The following is a 26,724-nucleotide window of genomic DNA, read 5'->3' on the forward strand; positions in this document are numbered from 1 at the left end:
ATAGAAGAATAGATAAAAGCAAAACTGGAACATCACAAATTTTAAGTAATTTGTATTTTTCCTAACATACTTACCGAGAACTACTTTCTTAGGAGGTACCTGGAATCTCCTCTCAACCGACCAGAGTTTTGTGTAGTCTACCCTACTTCCGTTTTCTGTGGGGACTAACTCAGGCGAAAGGAGAACATGCCCTGAGGGAAAGTGTAACAACCGACTGGTAATTACTAACTGGTTGCATGGAGGTTGTCAGCTCACTGACAATTCACTTAGATTGAAGCCTGAGACTTACTCTGGGGCTGGTGATGGCAGACAATTTATGAGTAAAGACTCAGGTTTGTATAGTAAGGAAAAATACAAAGTGACTTTAACAATATGACAAATTTTGGAATAATTTGTATTTTTCCTAACAATACGAACCTTGAGCTCTTTATTAGGAAACATACTTTAGGCAAAGCTGGAAGACTAGCCATAAGACTTTTAGCGAGGTGTAACTACCCCACTGCTACTTAGTAGGGGTAGGAGATAGTACCCCGCTCACACACACACACACACACACACACACACCCACCTGTGTTCTCTAAAACCGGGTAACAGTGCCTTCAACCTTCTGCTGCTTGTCCAATAAGGAGCTTGAGGTATTATCCAGCTGTTGTGCAGCCACCACAGGACCGATAGAAAACGTATCGAGTCTCCTGTGGGTCACGTCTTGCAGGTAGTAGGATGTGAATGTAGTTTGTCGTTTCCACACCCCAACCTGAAGAACCTGCGTCACTGAGAAGTTCCTCTTGAATGCCAGGGACGTAGCTACACCCCTAACATCATGAGCTCTGGGGTGACGTGAAGGAGGAGGGTCTGGATTCAGTGCATGATCTATGACCTTGCAAATCTATGCTGAGATTCTGTTCTTGGTGACCCTCCTCTTGGTCCTTCCTGTGCTAACGAAGAGTGCAGGCACACGAGGATGGGCTGCGACTGTTCTCCTAAGGTACAGCCTCAAACTCCTCACTGGGCAGAATAGGAGATGATCAGGGTCATCTGTTACAGAAGGAAGACTCGAAATCAGGAAAGAGTCGAATCGCAGATCCGCTACTCCCGGGTTCTGAGTCTTAGCAATAAACTTAGGGACGAAGCTGAATGTTACCTCTCCCCATCCCCTTGAATGGGCGATGTCGTATGAGAGACCATGAAGTTCACTGACTCGCTTAGCCGAAGCCAAAGCTAGCAGGAATACCGTCTTCCAAATTAGATGCCGATCTGTTGCCTGGCGTAATGGTTCATGGGGAGGTCTCTTAAGAGACCTGAGAACTCGAACCAAGTTCCAAGGGGGAGGTCTCACTTCAAGACTGAGAACAGGTAAGTTCATAACTCCGTATGAGCAAGGAAAGTTCTAGCGATGAAGAAATTTCTATTCTGTTCAGTCTAAAGGCGAGGCTTAAGGCTGAGCGATAGCCTTTCACCGCCGAGACTGACAGGCGCATTTCTTCCCGCAAATATATGAGGAACTCCGCTATTACTGGAATAGTGGTATCAAGAGGAGAGATACCCCTTCCACAACACCAGCCACAGAAGACCTTCCACTTTGCCAGGTACACTGCTGCTGATGACTTTCGCAGGTGTCCCGACATCCTGATTGCAACTTGTTGCGAAAATTCTCTCTGAGAGAGGAGATGCTGGATAGTCTCCAGGCGTGAAGTCGTAGCGAAGCTACAGCTTTGTGAAATATGTTGGCATGTGGCTGTTAGAGTAGATCATGTCGTGGAGGGAGTTCTCTTGGAGGCTCTGTCAGGAGTTGCAGAAGGTCTGGAAACCCCACAAAGTTAGGACTTTGTTGGCTACTGGATGATCCAAAGACCACTCTGTACTCACTATCGGATATGTTCTGCTCAAGTTGTCGGCGAGCACATTCCTCTTGCCCGGAATGAAGCGTGCCGATGGTGGTATCGAGTGGGTCTTGGCCCATCTCAGTATCTCTACTGCTAGATGGAATAGGGGCTGCGAAAAAGTACCTCCTTGCTTGTTGATGTAAGCCACTACGTGGTGTTGTCACTCATCACTACCACTAAGTGGCCCACCAGGAACTGTTAAGAGCTGTTGAGGGGCTAGAAAGACTGCCTTCATCTCAAGGAGATTTATGTGGAGGTACTCTTCTGACTCTGACCAGAGGCCTGAGGTCACGCGGTGCAGCACGTGCCCCCCCCCCCCCTTTTTTTTTGAAGCGTCCGAAAACAGCATCAAATCCGGGGGTAGGATGAGAAAATCCACTCCCTTTCGTAGATTCTCGTCTTCCACCCACCAGTTCCGCTGATCCTATGGCGATCCGGATGACAGGGGAATCAAGTCTGATTCCACCGGGACTTGAGTCGCCACTGGAGAGATCTCATCCTGAGGCAGCCATTGGGATCTAGACGGGCCAGTGATGAAAGGTAACCGAGGAGGCATAGCCCCGTTTGGGCTGCAAGTTCTTCTCGTCTGAGAAAGGGTCTTGCAAGCTTCCTCAGCCTTGCTATTCTGTCGTCTGATGGGAAGGCTTTGTGGAGATTGGTGTCTATTATCATGCCTAGGTATGCTAGTCTCTGCGTAGGAAGCAGGGAGGACTTCTCAAGATTTACCATGATCCCCAGACCTTGGCAAAGTCTCAGAAGTTTGTCTTGATGTTGAAGAAGGGTTGACACCGAGTCTGCTAGGATTAGCCAGTCGTCCAGATAACGAAGGAGACGGACGTCAATCCTGTGTGCCCAAGATGACAGTAGGGCAAACACTTTGGTGAAAACTTGAGGCTAGCTTGAGGTGCTGTGGAAAGACCGAAGCACAGCACCTTGAACTGGTATATCCTGTTGTCTAGGTTGAATCTCAAGTACTTACTTGAAACGGATGGACTGGGATCTGGAAGTACGCGTCCTTTAGGTCCGGTGTGCACATGAAGTCCTGTGGTCTTACCGCTAGTCTTACCGTGTCTGCAGTCTCCATGCTGAACGGAGTTAGTTTGACAAACTTGTTCAGGGCTGAGAGGTTGATGACTGGTCTCCAGCCTCCAGACGCCTTTCTTACAAGTCAACTAAAGAAGCCTGGGGATCCGTCAAGGACCTCCTGGAGAGGGCCCTTCATCAACAGGGTCTGGATTTCTGCCCGAAGAGCCAGCCCCTTTGCTGATCCCATGGCAAAGGAGTCTATTAGACACTGGATTCCTGATCAGGGGAGGGATAGATGTTATGAACGGGATGCGATATCCTAGACGAATCACAGAGATTGTCCAGGGTTCAGTCCCGAGTTGCTTCCACCTGTCCGAGCAACTTTGTAGGCATCCCCTACTGGTGGACAACCAGGGGGAGTGCCTATCCTAGCGTGTGCGGCCTTGGCTGCTCCCTCTAGGATATTATGCTCCCCTGGAGGAGTTAGTGCTTTTCCTGTCCTTGAAAGGGCTTCTTAGACACAGTGGTCTTCGCTGCTGTCTTGGTCGTCGTGGTCTTAGCTGGACGGGACTGCTGAGGAGCTGATGGCTTATAGGGCTTAGAAGTCAAAGCCCTATGGAGGAGGGAGTACTACATCTCTCAGTGGCATGTTCCACATCCTTATGCTCGAATAGATGGGCTCCCACTAAAGAGGAATATCTGAGCCTAGCGATCTCGGCATTAGGTAGTTGTTGACGGAACCTCTCAGACACCGCGCCCAGACGTTTCAGGATGGTATTCGCCCACAAGTTCGAAACTAGGTGGGCGAGAAACTCGATCGTGCGAGTGCCTGAGAAATGGAAAGTCCCCATTGCTTTCCTGGTACGTTCCTTGGAGAAATCCTCATTCCGTACCAGGATTCCCAAGGTCCCTAACCAGAAATCAAGCCATGAAGTACCTTGCACGGCGTACTTCGTGACCTTCCCCTGGTTAGAGAGATTCCCTTGTGAGCTCTTCCAAAGATTGGTGGGGAGGAAGAGCTGGACAAGGCTCCTCCAGAATCTCGAAATACCTCCTTTGTTGGACACGAGGAGGTAGGAGAAGCTCAATGGTAGAGCCGGAACGATGGGACGAGGTATATTCGGTGAGCTGTAGGGCGATCTTAGCCCTGGCACCCTTCAGCCCTTGGAACCAGGGCAGGGCTGCACTGGTCTTTGAAGGTTTCTGGGTGCCAAAGACACAGTCTAAGCCCGTGTCCTTGCCCTCCCGTGAGGGTATCTCTGGGTCGGTAAACCCATTGAGAACCCTTATAAGAATCAGAACCTGCCAGAATGCATGTTCTGACTCTTTTTGCTCTTCTTCCGACATTGGACTTGCAGCGAAGTCTCCATCTTCCATCCCCCATAGCTCTTCCAGGGGGGGGGGTTGCGGACATCCCTCGAGTGACTGGCTGTCTCTGTAGACTTGGTAGTCCTAGAAGAGGACTTTGGCAGTGTCTTGGAGTCTTTGGGCTCCTTCCAAGGAAGGCCGAGATGTCATGTCCCTCCTGATTTCCATAGGTGGTAGCTCACGCGACTCCCTTGGGAAAGGTGAGGTGGGAGAGTATCCCTAAGAAGATGCAGGAGCTAGCCTTGATGGTCTAACCAGAGCTAGCTTTACCCTCGAGAAAGTGACCGCGTCAGAGACTCCTCTTTTCCTCTTCAGGGGGGAGGAAGAAGTCATGGTTCTTTGCCGAGAGTCTGGCGCTGTAGGCTGCTCCGAAGAGCGGCCAGACAGAGCGGGATTGAAGGCCTGTACTACTGCTCAAACTATAGCACTGAACCATGGCTGTTAACTGACTGATACACCGTCAGACAGATCCCCTGAAGGGAAAGGGACCGAAGGTTCCCTACGAGGAGTCTCTACTGTAGGTGGGTCCTCCTTAAAGGAAAGGCAGTTTTGGGATCCTGAACCCTTCTGCAGAGGCCTGTTCCCCTTTCCCCGGTAGACACACTGCAAGGCATTTGCGGGGAGGGGAATGATGCGATGATGACCTGTCCGTGTGTTTCTGCTTATTGCACGAATGTGCCGGTGAGCACTGACACGCGCACAGGAGAGTGCTAGCGCGTGCGGGCGAGTGTTGATGCGTGCGTGACCTAGCACGTGCGCGCGGGCGAGATCTGGCGAGCAGGAGAGCGCTGGCACATAAGAGAGAGTTGGCGAGAGTGCGCGGGTGAGCGTGTAGGCGAGATCTGGCACGCAGGAGAGCGCTGGCACGTAGAAGAGAGTTGGCCCATGCATGAGGGCGAGTGATGGCGCGTAGGAGAGTGTTGGCGCCCGGGAGATCCCTGGTTGTAGCTGACGTCTAGGAGAGCGTTGACGAGAAGGAGACCGGGGTTGCTCGCGTGCAGTTTCGATGGGCTCTGTTGCGCCGGTGATCGTTGGCATGCTGGTAGGCGGTGAGGACGAACAGGTGAAGTCGCGCGCTGAAGCGTTGTAGAGCGCTGACGAGATGTTGGTGAGCGCCAGTGCACTGCAGGGAGCTGGCGAGCTGTAGAGTGTTGGAGCCCAGCTGCGCACTTGGGTATGGCCTCAGGAGGCTGTACCGGGAACAGGAACGGCGATGGTAGGTCGGCAGGTCGGATGGCAGGTAGCACAGGAACAGGGATGTGCCCTTTGGAAGGGCGAACATCCACCGATGGAGATCGCGAACGATCTACAGAAGGGTCCAGGACCGAAGTCGGAGGACTAATAGCAGCGTCGTCGGGTAAAGGTCCAGGAACGGGCGAAGGTTGAGGACCAAGAGATGACCGAAGCGGAGACTCCTCTGCGGGTGACGGCTGCGATGATGAAGCAGAAGTGCCAAAGAGGCGCCTTTTCACCGATGGTGAAGGGCGACCTCTAAGGCGGAGCGGCGGGCGAGCTCTGCAATGGAGACGCTCTCTAGGGGCCGTTAGATCAGCAAGCTGACCATGAGCAGCAGCAGTCCTCCGAAGAGGAGTCTCTATGAGTGAACTCCCACGAGGGGGAGTAACACTCGCAAGAGAAACAGACATAGGACTAAGTTTCCCTCTCGAAGGACAATCAGGACCGAGGGAAACTAAGTCGGCAGCAACAGCTGGAGAGTCTGGAGGGGCAGGGGAGTCGGCAGAGACCACAGAAGACACCTCTGACACGCGATGTCGACGAGAGCCAGAGGATCTACCTCCGAAGTCGATGATGACGGCTGCACACTTGCACCCCGGAGGATGAGCTGCAGCAAGAAGTCTTTGGAAGACGGACCCGGAAGCCCCAAGGACAACCAAACCTGTAATGCAGAAGACATTGACTAGGCTTCACCTGGGGGGAGAGGTGGGGCAGCTTCGTTAAGGAAAGCAACACCATCTCTTGAGGACTGGGGTTGGCCCAAATTAAATGGGTCTACGCTACTACTCGATGGTCTCTCGGAAGAGACCGAATGAGTAGGAGCTTCGGAGGAATGTTGGGAGATGGAAGAAGTCTTGGGTTTTTCCCCTTTGAAGGAACAAAATATCCCGCTTAGACTTCTTCTTCCGCCATCGCCAAAACCTTCCCCACTGGGAGGCAGACCACTCTCAACACTCACTACACTTGTTGAAATCACACCGTTGGCCTCTGCAAGCTGGACATACGGTGTGGCGGTTGGTCTCCACCGCCGACATATAGCTACGCCCCCTAGCCCCGCTAACTAGCGGTGTGGGTAGTTAACCCTCGCTAAATTTTAATGGCTCGTCATTTCAGCTACGCCGAAAGCGTGATACCCCAAATAAATAGCGTAGGTTTGTATTCCCGTTACGGAACAAATCTTGGTTAATTTTTCAACTGCAAGAAATAGACTTGGGAAATATGATATTTTAATTATAAAATAAATTTTTGAATATACTTACCCGGTGAATATATAGCTGCAACTCTGTTGCTCGACAGACAAAAAACTGTACAAAAAAACTCGCCAGCGATCGCTATACAGGTTGCGGGTGTGCCCATCAGCGCCATCTGTCGGCCAGATACCAAGCTCCATTTAAACAAAGACTCAATTTTCTCCTCGTCCCACTGCGTCTCTATTGGGGAGGAAGGGAGGGTCCTTTAATTTATATATTCACCGGGTAAGTATATTCAAAAATTTATTTTATAATTAAAATATCATTTTTAAATATTTAACTTAGCCGGTGAATATATAGCTGATTCACACCCAGGATGGTGGGTAGAGACCAGTATAATATGTTTACATTTTATGAGCTAAGAGTTTTTATTTCATTTTAGAAGTTATCAAAATAACAAAAACAAAATAAATAGGTACCTGGTAAGGAAGTCGACTCGAACGATTACTCTGCCTTATAAGTACGTCTTCCTTACGGAGCCTCGCGATCCTCTTAGGATGCTGATAGACCCCTAGGAGCTGAAGTATCAAGGGCTGCAACCCATACAACAGGACCTCATCAAACCCCTAATCTAGGCGCTCTCAAGAAATGACTTTGACCACCCGCCAAATCAACCAGGATGCGAAAGGCTTCTTAGCCTTCCGGACAACCCATAAAAACAACATTAAAAACATTTCAAGAGACAGATTAAAAGGATATGGAATTAGGGAATTGTAGTGGTTGAGCCCTCACCCACTACTGCACTCGCTGCTACGAATGGTCCCAGTGTGTAGCAGTTCTCGTAAAGAGACTGGACATCCTTTAGATAAAAAGACGCGAACACTGACTTGCTTCTCCAATAGGTTGCGTCCATTATACTTCGCAGAGATCTATTTTGCTTAAAGGCCACGGAAGTTGCTACAGCTCTAACTTCGTGCGTCTTCACCTTAAGCAAAGCTCGGTCTTCCTCACTCAGATGTGAATGAGCTTCTCGTATTAACAATCTGATAAAGTATGATAAAGCATTCTTTGACATGGGCAAAGATGGTTTCTTAACTGAACACCATAAAGCTTCAGATTGGCCTCGTAAAGGTTTGGTACGCTTTAAATAGAACTTAAGAGCTCTAACAGGGCATAAGACTCTTTCTAGTTCATTGCCTACGATCTCCGATAAGCTGGGAATATCGAAAGATTTAGGCCAAGGCCGAGAAGGCAGCTCATTTTTGGCTAGAAAACCAAGTTGCAGCGAACAGGTGGCTTTTTCTGACGAAAATCCGATGTTCTTGCTGAAGGCATGAATCTCACTGACTCTTTTAGCCGAGGCTAAGCATACCAGGAAAAGAGTCTTTAGAGAGAGATCTTTCAGGGAGGCTGATTGTAACGGCTCAAACCTGTCTGACATGAGGAATCTTAGCACCACGTCTAAATTCCATCCAGGGGTAGCCAAACGACGCTCCTTGGTGGTCTCAAAAGACTTAAGGAGGTCTTGAAGATCTTTATTGTTGGAAAGATCTAAGCCTCTATGCCGGAAGACTGATGCCAACATGCTTCTGTAGCCCTTGATAGTGGGAGCTGAAAGGGATCGTCCTTTTCTCAGGTATAAGAGAAAATCAGCTATTTGAGCTACAGAGGTACTGGTCGAGGATACAGAAACTGACTTGCACCAGTCTCGGAAGACTTCCCACTTCGACTGGTAGACTCTAATGGTGGACGCTCTCCTTGCTCTAGCAATCGCACTGGCTGCCTCCTTCGAAAAGCCTCTAGCTCTCGAGAGTCTTTCGATAGTCTGAAGGCAGTCAGACGAAGAGCGAGGAGGCTTTGGTGTACCTTCTTTACGTGAGGCTGACGTAGAAGGTCCACCCTTAGAGGAAGACTTCTGGGAACGTCTACTAGCCATCGAAGTACCTCGGTGAACCATTCTCTCGCGGGCCAGAGGGGAGCAACTAGCGTCAACCTTGTCCCTTCGTGAGAGGCGAACTTCTGCAGTACCTTGTTGACAATCTTGAATGGTGGGAATGCGTAGAGATCCAGATGTGACCAATCTAGGAGGAAGGCATCTATATGTATTGCTGCTGGGTCCGGGACTGGGGAGCAATAGATTGGAAGCCTCTTGGTCAGCGAGGTTGCAAAGAGATCTATGGTTGGTTGGCCCCAAGTGGCCCAAAGCCTCTTGCACACATCCTTGTGGAGGGTCCATTCTGTTGGAATTACTTGCCCTTTCCGACTGAGACAATCTGCTATGACATTCAAGTTGCCTTGGATGAACCTCGTTACTAGGGAGATGTCTTGACCTTTTGACCAGATGTGCAGGTCCCTTGCGATCTCGTACAACGTCAGTGAGTGGGTACCTCCTTGTTTGGAGATGTACGCCAAGGCCGTGGTGTTGTCTGAGTTTACTTCCACCACTTTGCCTCGAAGGAGAGACTTGAAGCTTTTCAAGGCCAGATGAACTGCCAACAGCTCCTTGCAGTTGATATGCATGCTCCTCTGACTCGAGTTCCACAGTCCTGAGCATTCCCGACCGTCTAGTGTCGCGCCCCAGCCCACGTCCGATGCGTCCGAGAAGAGAACGTGGTTGGGAGTCTGAACAGCCAGGGGAAGACCCTCTCTTAGGTTGATATTGTCCTTCCACCAAGTCAGACAAGACTTCATCTTTTCGGAAATCGGGATCGAGACCGCTTCTAGCGTCTTGTCCTTTTTCCAGTGAAAAGCTAGATGGTATTGAAGAGGACGGAGGTGTAGTCTTCCTAGTGACACAAATTGTTCCAGGGATGACAGCGTCCCTACCAGACTCATCCACAGCCTGACTGAGCAGCGTTCCTTCTTCAGCATGTTCTGGATGAATAACAGGGCTTGACTTATTCTGGGGGCCGACGGAAAAGCCCGAAAAGCTAGACTGTGAATCTCCATCCCTAAATACACAATAGTTTGGGATGGGACCAGTTGCGACTTTTCCATATTGACTAGGAGTCCCAATTCCTTGGTCAGATCTAGAGTCCACTTGAGATCCTTCAGACAGCGACGACTGGAAGAGGCTCTGAGAAGCCAGTCGTCCAAATAAAGGGAGGCTCGGATGTCCGATAAGTGGAGGAATTTGGCCACATTCCTCATCAGCCTCGTAAACACGAGAGGAGCTGTGCTTAGGCCAAAGCACAGGGCCCGAAACTGGTAGACCACATTTTCGAAAACGAATCTCAGAAAAGGTTGGGAGTCTGAGTGAATGGGGACGTGGAAGTAGGCGTCCCTTAGGTCTAGCGAGACCATCCAGTCTTCCCTTCTGACCGCTGCTAAGACTGACTTTGTGGTCTCCATGGAGAACTTCGTCTTTGTGACAAAGACATTCAGAGCACTGACGTCTAGCACCGGTCTCCACCCTCCTGTCTTCTTTGAAACTAGGAAGAGGCGGTTGTAGAATCCCGGTGATTGAAGGTCCGAGACTTTGACCACCGCTCCCTTCTCTAGCAAAAGAGACACTTCCAGTTTCAGGGCTTGTCTCTTTTCTTCCTCTCTGTACCTGGGAGAGAGATCGATGGGAGACGTTGCTAGAGGGGGTTTGCGTACAAAAGGGATTTTGTACCCCTCTCTGAGTAACTTCACAGATTGTGAATCTGCGCCTCTCCTCTCCCAGGCTTGCCAGAAGTTCTTGAGTCTGGCTCCCACTGCTGTCTGAAGTCGCGGGCAGTCAGACTCTGCCCTTAGAGGACTTGGATCCTTTCCTCTTCCCTCGCTTCCCTTCGGCACGAGCACCTCCTCTGCTGGAGGCTCTGCCACGAAAGGGCGGAATAAAGCGAGACGCTGGAGTGTCTATCCTCGGTCTAGCGGAAGATGCAGGCAAAGGGGGAGCTTTGCGAGCTGAGGACGCAACTAGATCGTGAGTGTCCTTCTGCACCAACGAAGCAGCAATTTCCTTTACCAAGACTTCTGGAAACAGGCACCTGGAAAGGGGAGCAAAGAGAAGTTCCGATCTCTGGCATGGTGTAACTCCAGCAGACAGGAACGAGCAGAGAGACTCTCGCTTTTTCAGGACTCCGGACGTGAATGAGGCAGCAAGCTCATTGGACCCATCACGGACGGCCTTGTCCATGCAGGACATAATGAGCAACGAAATATCTTTATCTGTCGAAGAGATTTTCCTGCTCAGGGCTCCTAAGCACCAGTCTAAAAAGTTAAAGACTTCGAAAGCCCTAAAGATCCCTTTCATAAGGTGGTCCAGGTCCGATGGTGACCAACAAATCTTCGAGCGTCTCATGGCAAGGCGGCGGGGAGAGTCTACAAGACTTGAGAAGTCGCCCTGGGCAGAGGCAGGAACTCCCAAGCCGAGAACTTCTCCCGTGGCATACCAGACGCTCGATCTAGAAGAGAGTTTAGATGGGGGAAAGGCAAATGCTGTCTTCCCTAAACTCTTCTTGGACTCTAACCAGTCTCCTATCAGCCGCAAAGCTCTCTTAGACGAGCGTGCGAGGACGAGTCTAGTAAAGGCAGGTGCGGTAGAAGGCATGCCTAATACAAACTCTGACGGCGGAGAACGAGGAGCCACAGAAATAAACTGGTCAGGAAACAACTCTTTGAATACAGCCAAGACTTTTCTAAAGTCCAAAGAGGGTTGAGTTGACTTAGGCTCGTCCAGTTCTGACTGTTGATCGTCTTGATGTTCAGCAACATCCTCATCAGAAAGTTCCTCATCCGAAAACTGATGAGGAAACGGCAACGGAGTGGGCAACGTCTGGTTCGCTGAGTCCGGTCGCACTGGTGCATGCGTGACGGAGCCGGACGCAACGTCATGGAACTGCTGCACAGTCTGTGAACTGTCAACAACCATGGGAGCGCGAGGACGCACAGCGTCCACCCGAGACTGTCTAGACCGACTGGGTTGAGCAGTGGAAACCACACCGGGTTGCGGAGGTTGACGCACCGCGTCAAAACAAGTCACCTCTGATCGTTGTTGAACGTCCTGAACGTCAACAACCACCTCCGTGCGTCGCTTAACGTCAACGTGCGGCTGGCAACCCACACTGGATCGCATCGGTGGAGGAACCACCTCAACTGGTAGACGCGAGAAGGTTACCTCAGCGTCAACAGGACGCACAACCAATCGCTTGGAAGGTTGTTGGCCAGAAGGTACGGTAGCAACCTTCTCCGCATGAAAGTCCTGCATCAAAGACGTAAGCTTGGACTGCATGTCTTGCAGCAAGGCCCATTTAGGGTCTACGGGAGCAGGTGCGGCGACAGACGGTGTTAGTGCCTGAAGCGGTACCGCTTTGCCTCTCTTAGGCGGTGAGCAGTCATCAGATGACGGCAACGAGTCCGAACTGACCCAGTGGCTACAACCGGGACGTTGGACTTGTCCTGAAGGGACCGATTTACGCTTTAAAGGTCGTGAGACCTTGGTCCAAAGTTTCTTACGAGAAACACCTTCAGACGACGAGGTATAAACGGGCTCTCTCGTCTTACGTAGGTAGGGGCGATCTTGGGGAGATACGCCTGACACCATGGAGGGAACGTCTGTTCGCTGATTAAAGCCTCTCGAACCCATGCGTCGTGCGACATTGCTTCTCCCCTGGACTTGGGAGCTTGCAAGAGGTCCCGGACTAGGAGGACGACAGGCACGAACAGACGAACCCTCAAGCGCAACACTGTTCACAACACTTTCACTTGGCACTTTCTCACTTCCCGCGGCACTTTGGCACTTAAGCTCCTTAACATCCGCCATGAGTTGATTGCGGTCACTTGCAAGGGACTCAACTCTCTCCCCCAGGGCATGGATGGCACGCATCATGTCAGCCATCGATGGTTCCTGAGTGCTAGGAGGGGGGTTAGGAACAACCACTACAGGGGAAGGAATAGGTTGTGGGGCATGAGGAGAGGAAATATCAATAGACCTAGAAGAACTTCTCCTAATTCTATCTCTCTCTAGCCTGCGTGTGTACTTTTCAAATTCGATAAAATCGAATTCCGAAAGGCCCACGCACTCCTCACACCGATCTTCCAATTGACAGGTTTTACCCCGACAATTGGAACAAATAGTGTGAGGGTCGAGAGAAGCCTTCGGAAGACGCCTAGAACAGTCCCTAGCATTGCATTTTCTAAACTTGGGAACTTGTGAAAGGTCAGACATTTTGAATTGGTCAAGGGAAAATTCCAAAAAACGATCTAAGTCATCAACAATGAATCCGATACAAAAAAAAGAGTTCAAGGATTTATTTGAAGAAAAACCCTGCACAGCGAAAGCTCAAAACCAGAATATAGTACTTCACCAAAGATGATGTGAAAAACTCCAGTTAGCAACAGCGAGTAAAGTACGTCTTGTCGACACGTCGACAGAGAGAAAATTGAGTCTATGCTTACATGGAGCTTGGTATCTGGCCGACAGATGGCGCTGATGGGCACACCCGCAACCTGTATAGCGATCGCTGGTGAGTTTTTTTGTACAGTTTTTTGTCTGTCGAGCAACAGAGTTGCAGCTATATATTCACCGGCTAAGTTAAATATTTAAAAATGTTATTTTTATTAATAAAATAAATTTTTGAATATACTTACCCGATAATCATGTAGCTGTCAACTCCGTTGCCCGACAGAATTCTATGGAGGGATACGCCAGCTATCACAATACTAGAAGGGGGTGTACTTACCAGCGCCACCTGTGGCCAGGTACTCAAGTACTTCTTGTTGACACCTCAATTATTCCTCGGTCCACTGGTTCTCTCTGGGGAGGAAGGGAGGGTCGATTAAATCATGATTATCGGGTAAGTATATTCAAAAATTTATTTTATTAATAAAAATAACATTTTTCAATATTAAACTTACCCGATAATCATGTAGCTGATTCACACCCAGGGAGGTGGGTGAAAACCAGTGTACAAGATTAAAGGATAGCTAAGTATCCCATATTTCATATAACAGTTATCTCAAATAACAATGAAATAATAAGTACCTGGTAAGGAAGTCGAATAGAACCGTTACTCTGCCTCTTTATTTAAAGTTCGTCTTCCTTACTGAGCGCAGCGTTCCTCTTGGAGGCTGAATCAACCCAAAGGTGCCAAAGTACACGGGGTTGCAACCCCTACTAAAGGACCTCTACCAAACCTTTAACCCAGGCGCTTCTCAAGAATGAATAGACCACCCGCCAAATCCAAGGATGCGGAAGGCTTCTTAGCCTACCGTAACAACCATAAAAACAACAATAAAAGTATTCAAGAGAAAGGTTAAAAAAGGTTATGGGATTAAGGGAATGTAGTGGCTGAGCCCTCACCTACTACTGCACTCGCTGCTACGAATGGTCCCAGGGTGTAGCAGTTCTCGTAAAGAGACTGGACATCTTTCAGATAAAATGATGCAAACACTGACTTGCTCCTCCAATAGGTTGCATCCATTATGCTCTGCAGAGAACGGTTTTTATTAAAGGCCATCGAAGTAGCTACAGCTCTTACTTCGTGGGTCCTTACCTTCAGCAATGCAAGGTCTTCCTCCTTTAAGTGAGAATGTGCTTCTCTGATCAGAAGCCTTATATAATACGAAAGCCCATTCTTGGACATGGGTCTCGAGGGTTTCTTGATGGCACACCATAAGGCTTCTGACTGTCCTCGAATAGGTTTAGACCTCTTAAGATAATATTTGAGAGCTCTGACAGGGCAAAGAACTCTCTCTAGTTCGTTACCTACCATGTTGGAGAGGCTAGGTATTTCGAACGATCTAGGCCAAGGACGTGAAGGAAGCTCGTTCTTTGCTAGGAATCCAAGCTGAAAAGAACATGTTGCAGATTCGGTTGTGAAACCAATGTTCTTGCTGAAGGCATGAACCTCACTGACTCTCTTAGCTGTTGCAAGGCAAACGAGAAAAAGAGTCTTGAGGGTAAGGTCCTTGAAGGAAGCTGACTGGAGAGGTTCGAACCTAGATGTCATAAGGAACCTTAAGACTACGTCTAGATTCCAGCCTGGAGTGGAAAGACGACGTTCTTTAGACGTCTCAAAAGACTTGAGAATGTCTTGAAGGTCCTTGTTGGAAGACAGGTCCAAACCTCTGTGGCGGAGAACTGAAGCCAACATACTCCTATATCCTTTAATCGTAGGTGCTGAAAGGGATCTCTCATTCCTAAGATGTAGAAGGAAGTCAGCTATTTGGATCACAGAGGTATTGGTAGAGGATATTGAATTGGCTCTACACCAGCTTCGGAAGACCTCCCACTTAGACTGGTAGACTCTACGAGTGGAAACTCTTCTAGCTCTGGCAATCGCACTGGCTGCCTCCTTCGAAAAGCCTCTAGCTCTAGCGAATCTTTCGACAGTCTGAAGGCAGTCAGCCGAAGAGCGTGGAGGTTTGGGTGCAACCTGTCTACGTGAGGTTGACGTAGAAGGTCCACTCTTAGAGGTAGAGTCCTGGGGAAGTCGACTAGCCATTGAAGTACCTCTGTGAACCATTCTCTTGCAGGCCAAAGGGGAGCAACCAGCGTCAGCCGTGTCCCTTCGTGCGAGACGAATTTCTGCAGAACTTTGTTTATTATCTTGAACGGAGGGAATGCGTACAGGTCGAGATGGGACCAGTTCAGTAGAAAAGCATCCACATGAACTGCTGCAGGGTCTGGAACAGGGGAACAATACAGCGGAAGTCTCTTGGTTATGGAGGTGGCAAACAGATCTATGGTAGGTTGACCCCACAAGGTCCAAAGTCTGTTGCACACACTCTTGTGGAGGGTCCATTCCGTGGGAATGACCTGATTCCTTCTGCTTAGGCGATCTGCTGAAACGTTCATATCGCCCTGGATGAACCTCGTGACCAGAGTGAGGTTTAGACCTCTTGACCAAATGAGGAGATCCCTTGCGATCTCGTAAAGGCTCCTCGAATGGGTCCCTCCTTGCTTGGAGATGTAAGCCAAGGCTGTGGTGTTGTCTGAGTTCACCTCCACCACTTTGCCTAGCAGGAGGGACTTGAAGTTCAACAGGGCTAGATGAACTGCTAGCAGTTCCTTGCAGTTGATGTGGAGTAATCCTTGTTCCTTGTTCCACATTCCCGAGCATTCCCGTCCGTCCAAGGTTGCACCCCAGCCCGAGTCCGATGCATCTGAGAAGAGATGAAGATTGGGGGTCTGAATGGCCAATGATAGACCCTCCTTGAGAAGGAGGTTGTGCTTCCACCACAGGAGAGTGGTCTTCATCTCTTGGTTGATAGGGATAGAGACTGCTTCTAGAGTCGAACCCTTGTCCCAATGAGCTGCAAGATGGAATTGAAGAGGGCGGAGGTGGAGTCTTCCTAGCTCGACAAACAGGGCCAGTGATGAGAGGGTCCCTGTGAGACTCATCCACTGTCTCACTGAGCAATTGCTCCTCTTCAGCATGCTCATGATGCACTCTAGGGCTTGGCTTATCCTGGGGGCCGATGGAAAAGCCCGAAAATCCTGACTCCGAATCTCCATTCCCAGGTACACAATGGATTGGGAGGGAATGAGTTGAGATTTCTCTATATTGACTAATAGACCTAGGTCTCTGATTAAGTCTAAAGTCCAATTGAGGTTCTCCAGACAACGACGACTCGTGGAGGCTCTAAACAGCCAGTCGTCTAGGTAGAGGGAGGCTCTGATGTTCGACAAGTGTAGGAATTTTGCTACATTCCTCATCAGATGAGTAAAGACCATAGGAGCTGTGCTTAGGCCAAAACACAGGGCTTGGAACTGATAGACAACCTTTCCGAAAACGAATCTCAGGAAAGGTTGGGAGTCTGGATGAATGGGAACGTGAAAGTATGCATCTTTCAAGTCCAACGAGACCATCCAGTCCTCCTGTCTGACCGCTGCTAAGACCGACTTGGTCGTCTCCATCGTGAACGTCTGCTTGGTGACATACTCGTTGAGAGAGCTGACGTCCAGCACCGGTCTCCAACCTCCTGTCTTCTTGGCCACAAGAAAGAGACGGTTGTAGAAGCCCGGGGATTGATGGTCCCGGACTATAACCACTGCCTTCTTCTGCACAAGTAGCGACACCTCCTGTTGCAATGCTAGCCTCTTGTCCTCTTCTTTGTAGTTGGGAGAGAGGTTGATGGGCGATGTGGTCAGAGGTGGTTTGAGGCAGAATGGAATCCTGTAACCGTTCCTCAGCCAACTGACAGACTGTGCGTCTGCACCTCTCTTCTCCCAGGCTCGCCAGAAGATCTTGAGTCTGGCTCCTACTGTTGTCTGGAGAAACGGAGAGTCAGTTTTTTCCTTTAGATGTCCTGGATCCTTTCCTAGACTTGCTCCTGTGAGAGTCTGGACGGGAGCTTCCTCGGCTGGGGGCTCTACCACGAAAGGGCGGTATGAACCTCGTAGCCGGGGTATCAGCCACTGGGGAGCGATAAGTCTTGGGGACTGAGGTGGCAACCTTAGACTTACGAGCCGATGAGGCTACAAGATCGTGCGTATCCTTTTGTATCAGGGCAGCAGACAAGTCCTTAACTAGCTCTTCGGGAAAGAGGAACTTCGAGAGCGGAGCAAAAAGGAGTTGTGACCGTTGGCAAGGTGTAATGCTGGCGGAAAGGAAGGTACACAGTTGTTCCCTTTTCTTCAACACCCCTGATACAAACATCGACGCTAGCTCGCCCGATCCATCTCTGATGGCCTTATCCATGCAGGACATTAATAGCATGGCAGAATCTTTGTCCGCAGGAGAGGTTTTCTTGCTGAGGGCCCCCAGGCACCAGTCGAGAAAGTTGAACATTTCAAATGCTCTGCTGGTGGAGCAGCAAGGGGAGGCGGAGGAAGAGTGGAATAATCCTCCTGATCCCAAAGAAAAGGTTGCCTTAAAGAAGGCTGAGGCTGAACACCACTGGGAACAGCGAACTCAGAAAGTGGCTCAACATCGTACGCCTGGCAGATGGTGCTGCGACCAGGCGGAGCGAGCGCAGGCGGAGCGAGAACAGGCGGAGGGAGTGTAGGCGGAGGCGGAGGTGCAACACTCTCAGCCCGACACTCACGCATCAAGTCCGAAAGCTGTGCTTGCATGGACTGAAGCAGAGTCCACTTGGGATCGGCAGAAACGATAGTAGACTGAGGTAAAGCCTTAACAGTCGAGCTCTGTTGTGGCAGAACCTTACTCCTCTTGGGCGGAGTACAGTCGACAGATGACTGAGGCGAGTCAGAGCTGAGCCAATGACTGCAACCTGGCTGAGCACTCGCGGACTGGACTCTACGTTTAAGCGGTCTCGAGACCTGAGACCAACGTTTCTTCCCTGACAGTTGATCAGCGGACGAGATAAAGACGGGCTCAATCGTCTGCAGGTGGGAGTGACGGTCTTTGGAAGACACGCCCGCAACCACCGAGGATAGTTCTGTGCGCCTAACAAGGCCTGCCGAACCCTTATGCCCTTCGACATTGCTTCTCCCCTAGGCATGGGAGCTTGCAAGAGGTCCCGGACTGGGAGGACGACTGGCTCGCACAGAAAAATCCTCACGCACCACACTGGCACTAACACTAGCACTTGGCACTGCACCGACACTAGCACTCGTCACAGCACTGGCACTAACTCCACCCACTGCACTCTTGACCTTCAGTTCTTTAACTTCGGCCATCAGAGACTTATGGTCACTTACCACTGACTCTACTTTATCGCCTAAAGCCTGAATAGCACGCAAAACAACTGACATATCAGGCGGAGGGCACACAGTAGGTTCGGGGGTAGCCACTACAGGGGTAGGAAAAGGTAGGGGATCATGAGGTGAGGAAAACAGTGAAGAGTGAGAAGAACTCCTCCTAACTCTACCTCTCTCTAACTTAGTTGAATATTTTAAAAGACGGACAAATTCCAATTCCGAAAGTCCGGCGCATTCCTCACATCGATTTTCTAACTGACAGGGCCTGTCCCTACAGTCAGAACAAGCGGTGTGAGGATCTACCGAGGCCTTCGGAATACGCCTATTGCAAGACCTACATCGTCTATGGGAGGGGGCTTGCGAAATGTCAGACATCTTGTAATCCAAAGAGTTAGCCAAAGGGGGTTCCAAAAACAAGCAAAAATCGTTAACCGTTATATCAGGACTATATAAAAGCTATCTAGCTAATATAAGAAGGTTTCCAGTAAAGCGACAGCCGTTAATCTGAGAGAATACTTCACCAAATATCCGTGAATAAACTCGAAGACCATAAGCGTATCCCAGAACGTCTTGCCGGAAGCACGACAGAGGAATAATTGAGGAGGTGTCAACAAGAAGTACTTGAGTACCTGGCCACAGGTGGCGCTGGTAAGTACACCCCCTTCTAGTATTGTGATAGCTGGCGTATCCCTCCATAGAATTCTGTCGGGCAACGGAGTTGACAGCTACATGATTATCGGGTAAGTTTAATATTGAAAAAGCTAATATTTTCATAGAATCTCACCCAGCACTTTTGTTGTTATTAATATTTTTGTCAGTTAAAGCAAGTGAAAAAACCCATTCTTACCAATACATTATCGGCACAAATAAGTAAGGAGACAAAAAAAAATAAACTCGCTTACAGTAAATAAAGATTTATCTTCACAGTGACACAGAGTAGCTCCTGTTACTTGATATGTTCGTTCCTATTCTATTGTCCTCCGACCCTTTGCGCACTGTGATAATTTTCACCCGAATGCGCAGTAGCTCCACCCACTGATTTTGGTGCTCCAATGGAAACAATGTAGTTTCTCTTAATGTATTATTATTAGTATTAGATTTTGGCAGGATTTTGACTTGATGATGTGGTTATCCTTTACTGTATGTGCATGAAAAAAAAAAATTGTCTTTATTCTCTCGTTTTGCTTGATCTGTAATAAAAATTAGCCAATCAGAATCAAGATACATTATAATCACACCATTTGATTGGTCCTTGATGATTAACGTTATTCATGCATCTCCCCGGTAGCCCGCTCATTTTCAAATTATAAAGCCTTCCTTGCCTTGGCCTCAGTGACCGCTTGGCGTTTGACCGGGTCTTTAGTTCAGTTATGGTGACCTTTGGTAAAAGTTGCGAATTTACCCCACACAAAGCTATCAGACTGTTTTCAACAAATAACGAAGAAACTTAAACATTTTTACGTAATCACGGTGTGCTTCCTTCAAAAATAACTTGCCCTAAGTATTACAAACATGTTCATTGTGGCCTGAAAGTCCTTATTGGCAGTCATGGTAAAGTTAGAAAACCGAAGTAAAAAATGTATCCAGTGTACATTCTCTATGAGTGATTATAGAATACTTTTTGGGTAAGTGTCATTTCAAACCGTGAAAGTTAATCCTTTTCGGGAACCTGTGGTTACAGGAAAGTTTTACTCAGATGTTTTAGGAACCTAAATTTGGGTCTTGAAGACAGTGTTAATTGGAGGAGCTATTGTTCTGAGGTAACTGAACATTTTGCTGATAACCAGCACCAATTGGAGGGCCAGACATTTTTGTTGAAATAGACGAGTCTAAGTTTGGCAAGTCAAAATACAGATGTGGTCGAGAAATTCCTGGTGTGTAGGTTTTTGATGGAATAGAGCGTGACTCCAAGAGGTTTTTTGCAGTGCCACTAATTGAAACTCCACATAGAGACAGTGCAACATTAATACCTCTTATTCAAAAGTATATGCAGCCAGGTAGCATTATAGCCAGTGACGAATAGGGCGCATACAAGAAAAGTAGTGACCCGGGTACTGGCACTGGACTATAAATCATACTTTGTGGACCCTCAAAATGTGGAAATCCATACCCAGAACATTAAACCGTTATGGAGGGGCATTAGGTCGTATGTTCTTAAGTCTAGTGTTAAGAGAGAGTACAGTACTATAAGCAACATATCTCTCGCTATATATTTTTTATATCTATCCCTAACTACAAAGAGTTGCCGCAACAGTTCTTTCTTGCTGCCGGAAAATTGTGAACACTATTTGGGCATACAACCCACACAGGACCGAGTGGCTATACCCCTAAACCAGGACCTAGTGGCCTTACCCCACAACCAGTACCTAGTGGCCTTACTGAACAAGCAGGACCCAGTGGGGCATCTCAAACTGTCTAGCCAGTTTTTGCTCCCAATGTTGGGTATTCTGACTCTGACTCCAACTATTAAGGTATGTCATTATAGATTTACGACTCAGTGTAACCTAAGGATACAGCCAAATATGTACTGCTTGCCAGAACATAGGAGGTGATGTAATGTTTCATTGTGGGCGAAGTGAGCCACAGCGGAGCAAAGATCAGTATGCTCGATAGAAAACTGGGTTTGGAAGCAAATGGGCCCGTGATAGCTTTCATAAGTATTGTTCCTCTTCATATTTTTGCATAAAACCATTTAGCCTACCTGTTATTTTTCTGGTTGTTTTTTTGGTTTCTGCCATTATAATCTTCCAAAATTCGTTACTTTTCATTACCCCACCTGGAGTTCCCAAAATTACTGTTGGGTGGTGGAAATAAGAAAACAATATATTTGCGGAAGGTAACATCAGAAAACAACAAGAAATCTAACAAAAAAAAAAAAGTTTTTCATGCAAAAATGGATGGGTGAGAGACTCAAAATATTACAAGAAAGTATTTTGCCCTTTGTTAGACATGTTTGTTCTGAATTGCTATACAGTATTACATATAGAGCCCTTGGGGCGAGGGTTGTAAGACGTGTGTTTGTTTTGAGGATTAGTGAAAGACTGATCATCAAATATGCAGAAGAAAGACCTGTTCACTTTTGCAGGCCCCACAACTTGCAACGAAACCTTCACGGCTTACTGGCAGGCACTTTCCTGATTATTGTCCACCTACAGACAAAAAGAGATCTCAAAGGACTTGTGCACAGTGACGGAAGAACAACGAAAGAAGGGATAGCTCACATTGGAACAAGGACTGTGAAGTACGATTATGTAGATTGTGTAGCCCCTTGCTTTGGGGAATGACATACAAAAGAATAATAATGCAAAGATATATATTTTTCTTTCAGTATTATGTAGCCTTTTGAAATAAAATAGTATTGATCATTCTTTTATTCCCTCATTTAATTAATATTCCTTCATTCAACTCTTAATGCAAATTACAACCATAAAAATCAATATTAACTTCACATAAACCTCATTGGGGAAATGACTGCAAACTGCATAAAAAGCGCGACAATACGTCAACAGAAGATAGCAAGCATGAAAAATATAGTTTACGGAGATAGCGGTTTCATTGTAGTATTACATGGCAATGTAACCTAGGATACCAACTACTTTTTCTTATAGGAAAAATTACGCTCCCTTCGAAAATAACACTCGTTCCCGTCGCAAATGAATTCATAACCGCGGGCTGACGTCATCGATCACGTGACCGCTAGCGCGGGAATCAAGCGAAGTGAAAACAAACCAGAACAATGGCTTACGATTATGTGAATTCTTTGGTTGGAGCTGCTAAAACACGTTACAATATAAAGTTAAATGCTTCAAGTGAGTAATAAGATATAAAATACAACTGTTCTAACTTCTAGCGACACTTGCAAGTTAAAAATGATGATAAACAATAATTATTTTGAACTGTTTACAGCACACAAGTGTGAGGTGTATTACTGCTGGCCTCATAAACCAATCGCCTTCTCTTGTCATTTCGCTCATACCTCTCAAGTTGTCGTTTGGCTTTGGCATAGCTGTCTTTCTTGAAAGGCAGTATGCATGAAATGTAGTCTGGGTGTTCTTTCTCAGTCATGTTGGGTTTACCTGTGTTTTGGCAATTTAATATAAATTCATAATGAACACCAATAGACATACTGTTGGAACACCAACCACCAGAATGTTAAATTATATTAAAATATGTTAAATTTCATAAATCCCTGAGATAAAGTGTTCACTACAAATAACCCGACTCTAGTGGGGACCATTTGTGTCCATTTGGATTCATTTGCTGGCATGCTGCAAGCCACTTATCCCTCCTATCCGGGCTTCTGCTACGACTGGGGAACTTGTAAAAATGCAACATCTTTCCTTGCATCATATTGTGATTCTGGCAGTTGAAAATAACACATGATGATGGCATAATGGCGAATAATTTAGCTTTAACAGACGACCGTTCATGCAGCACCACGTTAAAGTGTGGTTTGTTTTCACTGCGCCACGTGCGGGAAGTCACGTGACTGCTCAGTTACCCGGATGGGCCGCGGTTATCAATAGTTTCAGAAATATATATACATCTATATCCTCCGATAATGGGGGACCCCCAGAGGGAACTCGGGGTTTTGGGTGGGGAAAACATACTGGGGAACCGATATATAATCGTAAATCAATCCTTTTCTTCTCTATACGCTATAGGAAATCATATATTTCCTGTGCGAAATCACACCATGTAATACAATACAAAATTACCGAAATAGCACCTAACCCTATTAAGTACATGGATAACAACACAGCTAGTACAGTATTTCAGGTTAGGTGGGGGAGTTTAGGTTAGGTGGTGTTCTGCGCACAGGGGAGATCCTGTTCGTTGTTATACAAAAGCTCAAACGATAAAAATTAATTATCCAGACTAGGATAGTCTAGCTTGTTTACCTCACGACATCTGGGGTATATAGCGGTGCAATGGGGGCAAGAAGCCGCAAGAGAAGGTACTCTGTGCCTTATCATGGGGTTGGAACTTAGCGAAGCATTATAGAAAGCTGTAACTTATGATAAGCCTACATCATTTCATTAGAATTTTATAGTTAGTAATAAACAGCAGAACATTCTCACCATTGCGAAGTCCTAGAGAATATTCGGTAGTACGTCGAAGGTGGAATTAGTAAACCATGACAGACAGATTCAAGTTGAAACGTTTACCGCTCGGCAGACGTAAACTTTCAATGGCTCAAGAACTTCTTCTTCTTCTATTAGTAGAGGGTTATAAACATTGAGTTATATACATTGTTCATCATTTATTCTTAATATGTTTTATGTTCATTTGAGTTATATACATTGTTCATCATTTATTCTTAATATGTTTTATGTTCATTTGAGTTACATACATTGTTCATCATTTATTCTAAATATGTTTTATGTTCATTTGAGTTATATACATTGTTCATCATTTATTCTAAATATGTTTTATGTTCATTTGAGTTATATACATTGTTCATCATTTATTCTTAATATGTTTTATGTTCATTTGAGTTATATACATTGTTCATCATTTATTCTTAATATGTTTTATGTTCATTTGAGTTATATACATTGTTCATCATTTATTCTTAATATGTTTTATGTTCATTTGAGTTATATACATTGTTCATCATTTATTCTAAATATGTTTTATGTTCATTTGAGTTATATACATTGTTCATCATTTATTCTAAATATGTTTTATGTTCATTTGAGTTATATACATTGTTCATCATTTATTCTTAATATGTTTTATGTTCATTTCAGATTGACCGTGGTCATTGTTCAATAATAAAGACATTTGAATAAATGGACCAAGCTCTTATCTAATTAGTAGAGAGTTATTCTTCGCCAACAGAAAGTTTCGATATCAATATAATAGCATTAACTGAAACAATAGAAATAGCTAAGGTTAATATAAGTGATGGAAAGACAATAATACCAAAAAGAAAGAGTATGAGGGATTTAAAGATAAAAAGAGAAGGGGATTAGTGGTGCTGTACAGAGACAAACAAGGAAATAGGGTTAATAGACATGGAAAATACTGACGATGAATAGAGATATATTAAATTTGAAAGGGAGTATTATTAAAAGAAAATTTAGTCTCATTGTAGTATATATGAATTGAGCGGGGATAAGGAAGTGAAAGGAAGGAACGTGGAGTTAGAAAATACCCTGATTATAGTGGGAAATTTTCAGGGCAATTTGGTATTCTTTGGATATCACGCTTAAAATGAAAATAAAAAGAAAATACTAGAGTTAAAGAACAATAAAAAAAACTTATCACTATTGAATGGTGACTTTTAATCTATTTTACGTTACATAGCATAGATTTCTGGCTTTACATTAATCAGGCTGAGTGCGTGGGATCAGTTGTAATTGATAATCTTTGTGTATATATTACTTTATAGGGTATTTAAGTCTCAAGTCACATTATCAGGTGTCTGACCTTATTTTAGTTACATAACATTGCAATAGACCTATAGCTTAGTTTAAGGATAGGCTACCACTGACTATTTCTAATTTATTTTGATTTCGTGTTAACTGTGTATTTATTTTATTCGCTCTCATGTTAAGATGTCATTTTCCTTGTCATAATTTTGTATAATAAAGAAATTATATTAGGTTCTACCCAAGGGTAGCCTGGCTCCTTTCATTTGAATAATTATGTGTTAACCAAGCGTAAAAGAATTATGGGTCCGGGATAGGTCCTAGTAAGTGAAGTTGAAGGTACTGGTTATTTCAGAGGCATGATAAGAGTAAATTAAACAATGAATAAAATAGGTAAGTGATATTAAACAAGTGTACGCTTTTATTTTTGTGCTTGGAAGGTTAATATCCTTTTTTTCTAATTATTGCATATATGACTGCCCCCATTTCCACTTTCAGCAAAATTGTTTTTGAAGTAAAATTCCTGTCAGCATCTCACCAAAGGATTGCTAGGACGGATCCGAACTAGAGCCTAAGAGTGAGGTGACTTTAGTAATGACAAATCTAAAGTAGTTTTAAAGATTTTCGTCGAGAGTTAATTTTTTTCTGGACAGAAAAGGCCCTTTTCTCGGGTGAAGGATTGAGAACTACATCATATCAGTAATTTATCCTGGTTTATGTGTGCACTCCTATCCCCCAGAGTGAGATCTTTGTTGCATGTCGTAGAGGCATTTCCCAGAACAGTCTCCCACTCGTTCAAAACAATTTTTCCACACACACACACACACACACACACATATATATATATATATATGTATATATATATATATATATACAGTATATATATACAGTATATATATATATATATAGAGAGAGAGAGAGAGAGAGAGAGAGAGAGACTACATATGTAATATATTTATACACACACACACACACACATATATATATATATATATACAGAGAGAGAGAGAGAGAGAGAGAGACTATACACACACATATATATATATATATATATATTGTACTATGGTCCCGTGTCTGGGAGCCAAACATATAATATATATACATATATATATATATATATATATCATGGCTGGCCAGCTATACAACCTTTCGAGTTCCAAATTCACCTGTTTGTTTTTACATTAAATCTGTTACACTTGGAAATATTAATACCCAAACTTTGAGACAGTTATACAACTCCCAGACAGCAATATATAAAACACTGAATATCCAAAGATCTCTTAAGTACACTCAAAACATAACTCGGTAATTATTCTTAAGATTTATTACGATCTATTTAAAACTACTTCTTACTACGATTCTTTAACAAGGATACAAGCGAAGGTGATGAATGCAAGAGTTGATGGGAGAAGTACAAGAGGAAGGCCAAGGTTTGGGTGGATGGATGGAGTGAAGGAAGCTCTGGGTGATAGGAGAATAGATGTGAGAGAGGCAAGAGAGCGTGCTAGAAATACGAATGAATGGCGAGCGATTGTGACGCAGTTCCGGTAGGCCCTGCTGCTTCCTCCGGTGCCTTAGATGACCGCGGAGGTAGCAACAGTAGGGGATTCAGCAGTAGGGGATTCAGCAGTATGAAGCTTCATCTGTGGTGGATAATGGGGGAGGTTGGGCTGTGGCACCCTAACAGTACGTTCTGAACTCGGCTGAATCCCTGGTTAGGCTGGAGGAACGTAGAGAGTAGAGGTCCCCTTTTTTGTTTTGTTTCATTGTTGATGTCGGCTACCCCCCAAAATTGGGGGAAGTGCCTTTGGTATATGTACAAGCGAATACTAATGTAAACATTGGTGACTGGAATAATACACTCTTTACAAAAATAAATACATTCTATATAAATTACAACACTTTGAAAAGAATTTACATAAAACAAATGAATCACTCGAAATATTAAGTCTGATCCAAACTTAGATTAAGACAAAAATGTTACGATCTGAAAATTATATAATCACTTGACTCAAAATATTAAATCTGCATGAAACCTTAGACTAAGTCAA

At 45.9% G+C, this 26,724-nt stretch overlaps 1 protein-coding gene across 1 annotated transcript in view; it reads right to left on the minus strand.

Annotated features, from left to right (window-relative positions):
- Positions 1-23,513, minus strand: part of LOC137646426 (U6 snRNA-associated Sm-like protein LSm4) — a 55,392-nt gene extending 31,879 nt beyond the window's left edge. The window contains exon 1 of the mRNA XM_068379528.1: positions 23,378-23,513. Coding sequence (XP_068235629.1) covers positions 23,378-23,380 — 3 coding nt within the window. The 5' untranslated portion in view covers positions 23,381-23,513. The remainder of the gene's footprint in view (positions 1-23,377) is intronic.
- Between the last annotated feature and the right edge of the window lie 3,211 nt (positions 23,514-26,724).

Source organism: Palaemon carinicauda, chromosome 1 (assembly GCF_036898095.1).
Source record: "Palaemon carinicauda isolate YSFRI2023 chromosome 1, ASM3689809v2, whole genome shotgun sequence".
Lineage (NCBI taxonomy): Eukaryota > Metazoa > Arthropoda > Malacostraca > Decapoda > Palaemonidae > Palaemon > Palaemon carinicauda.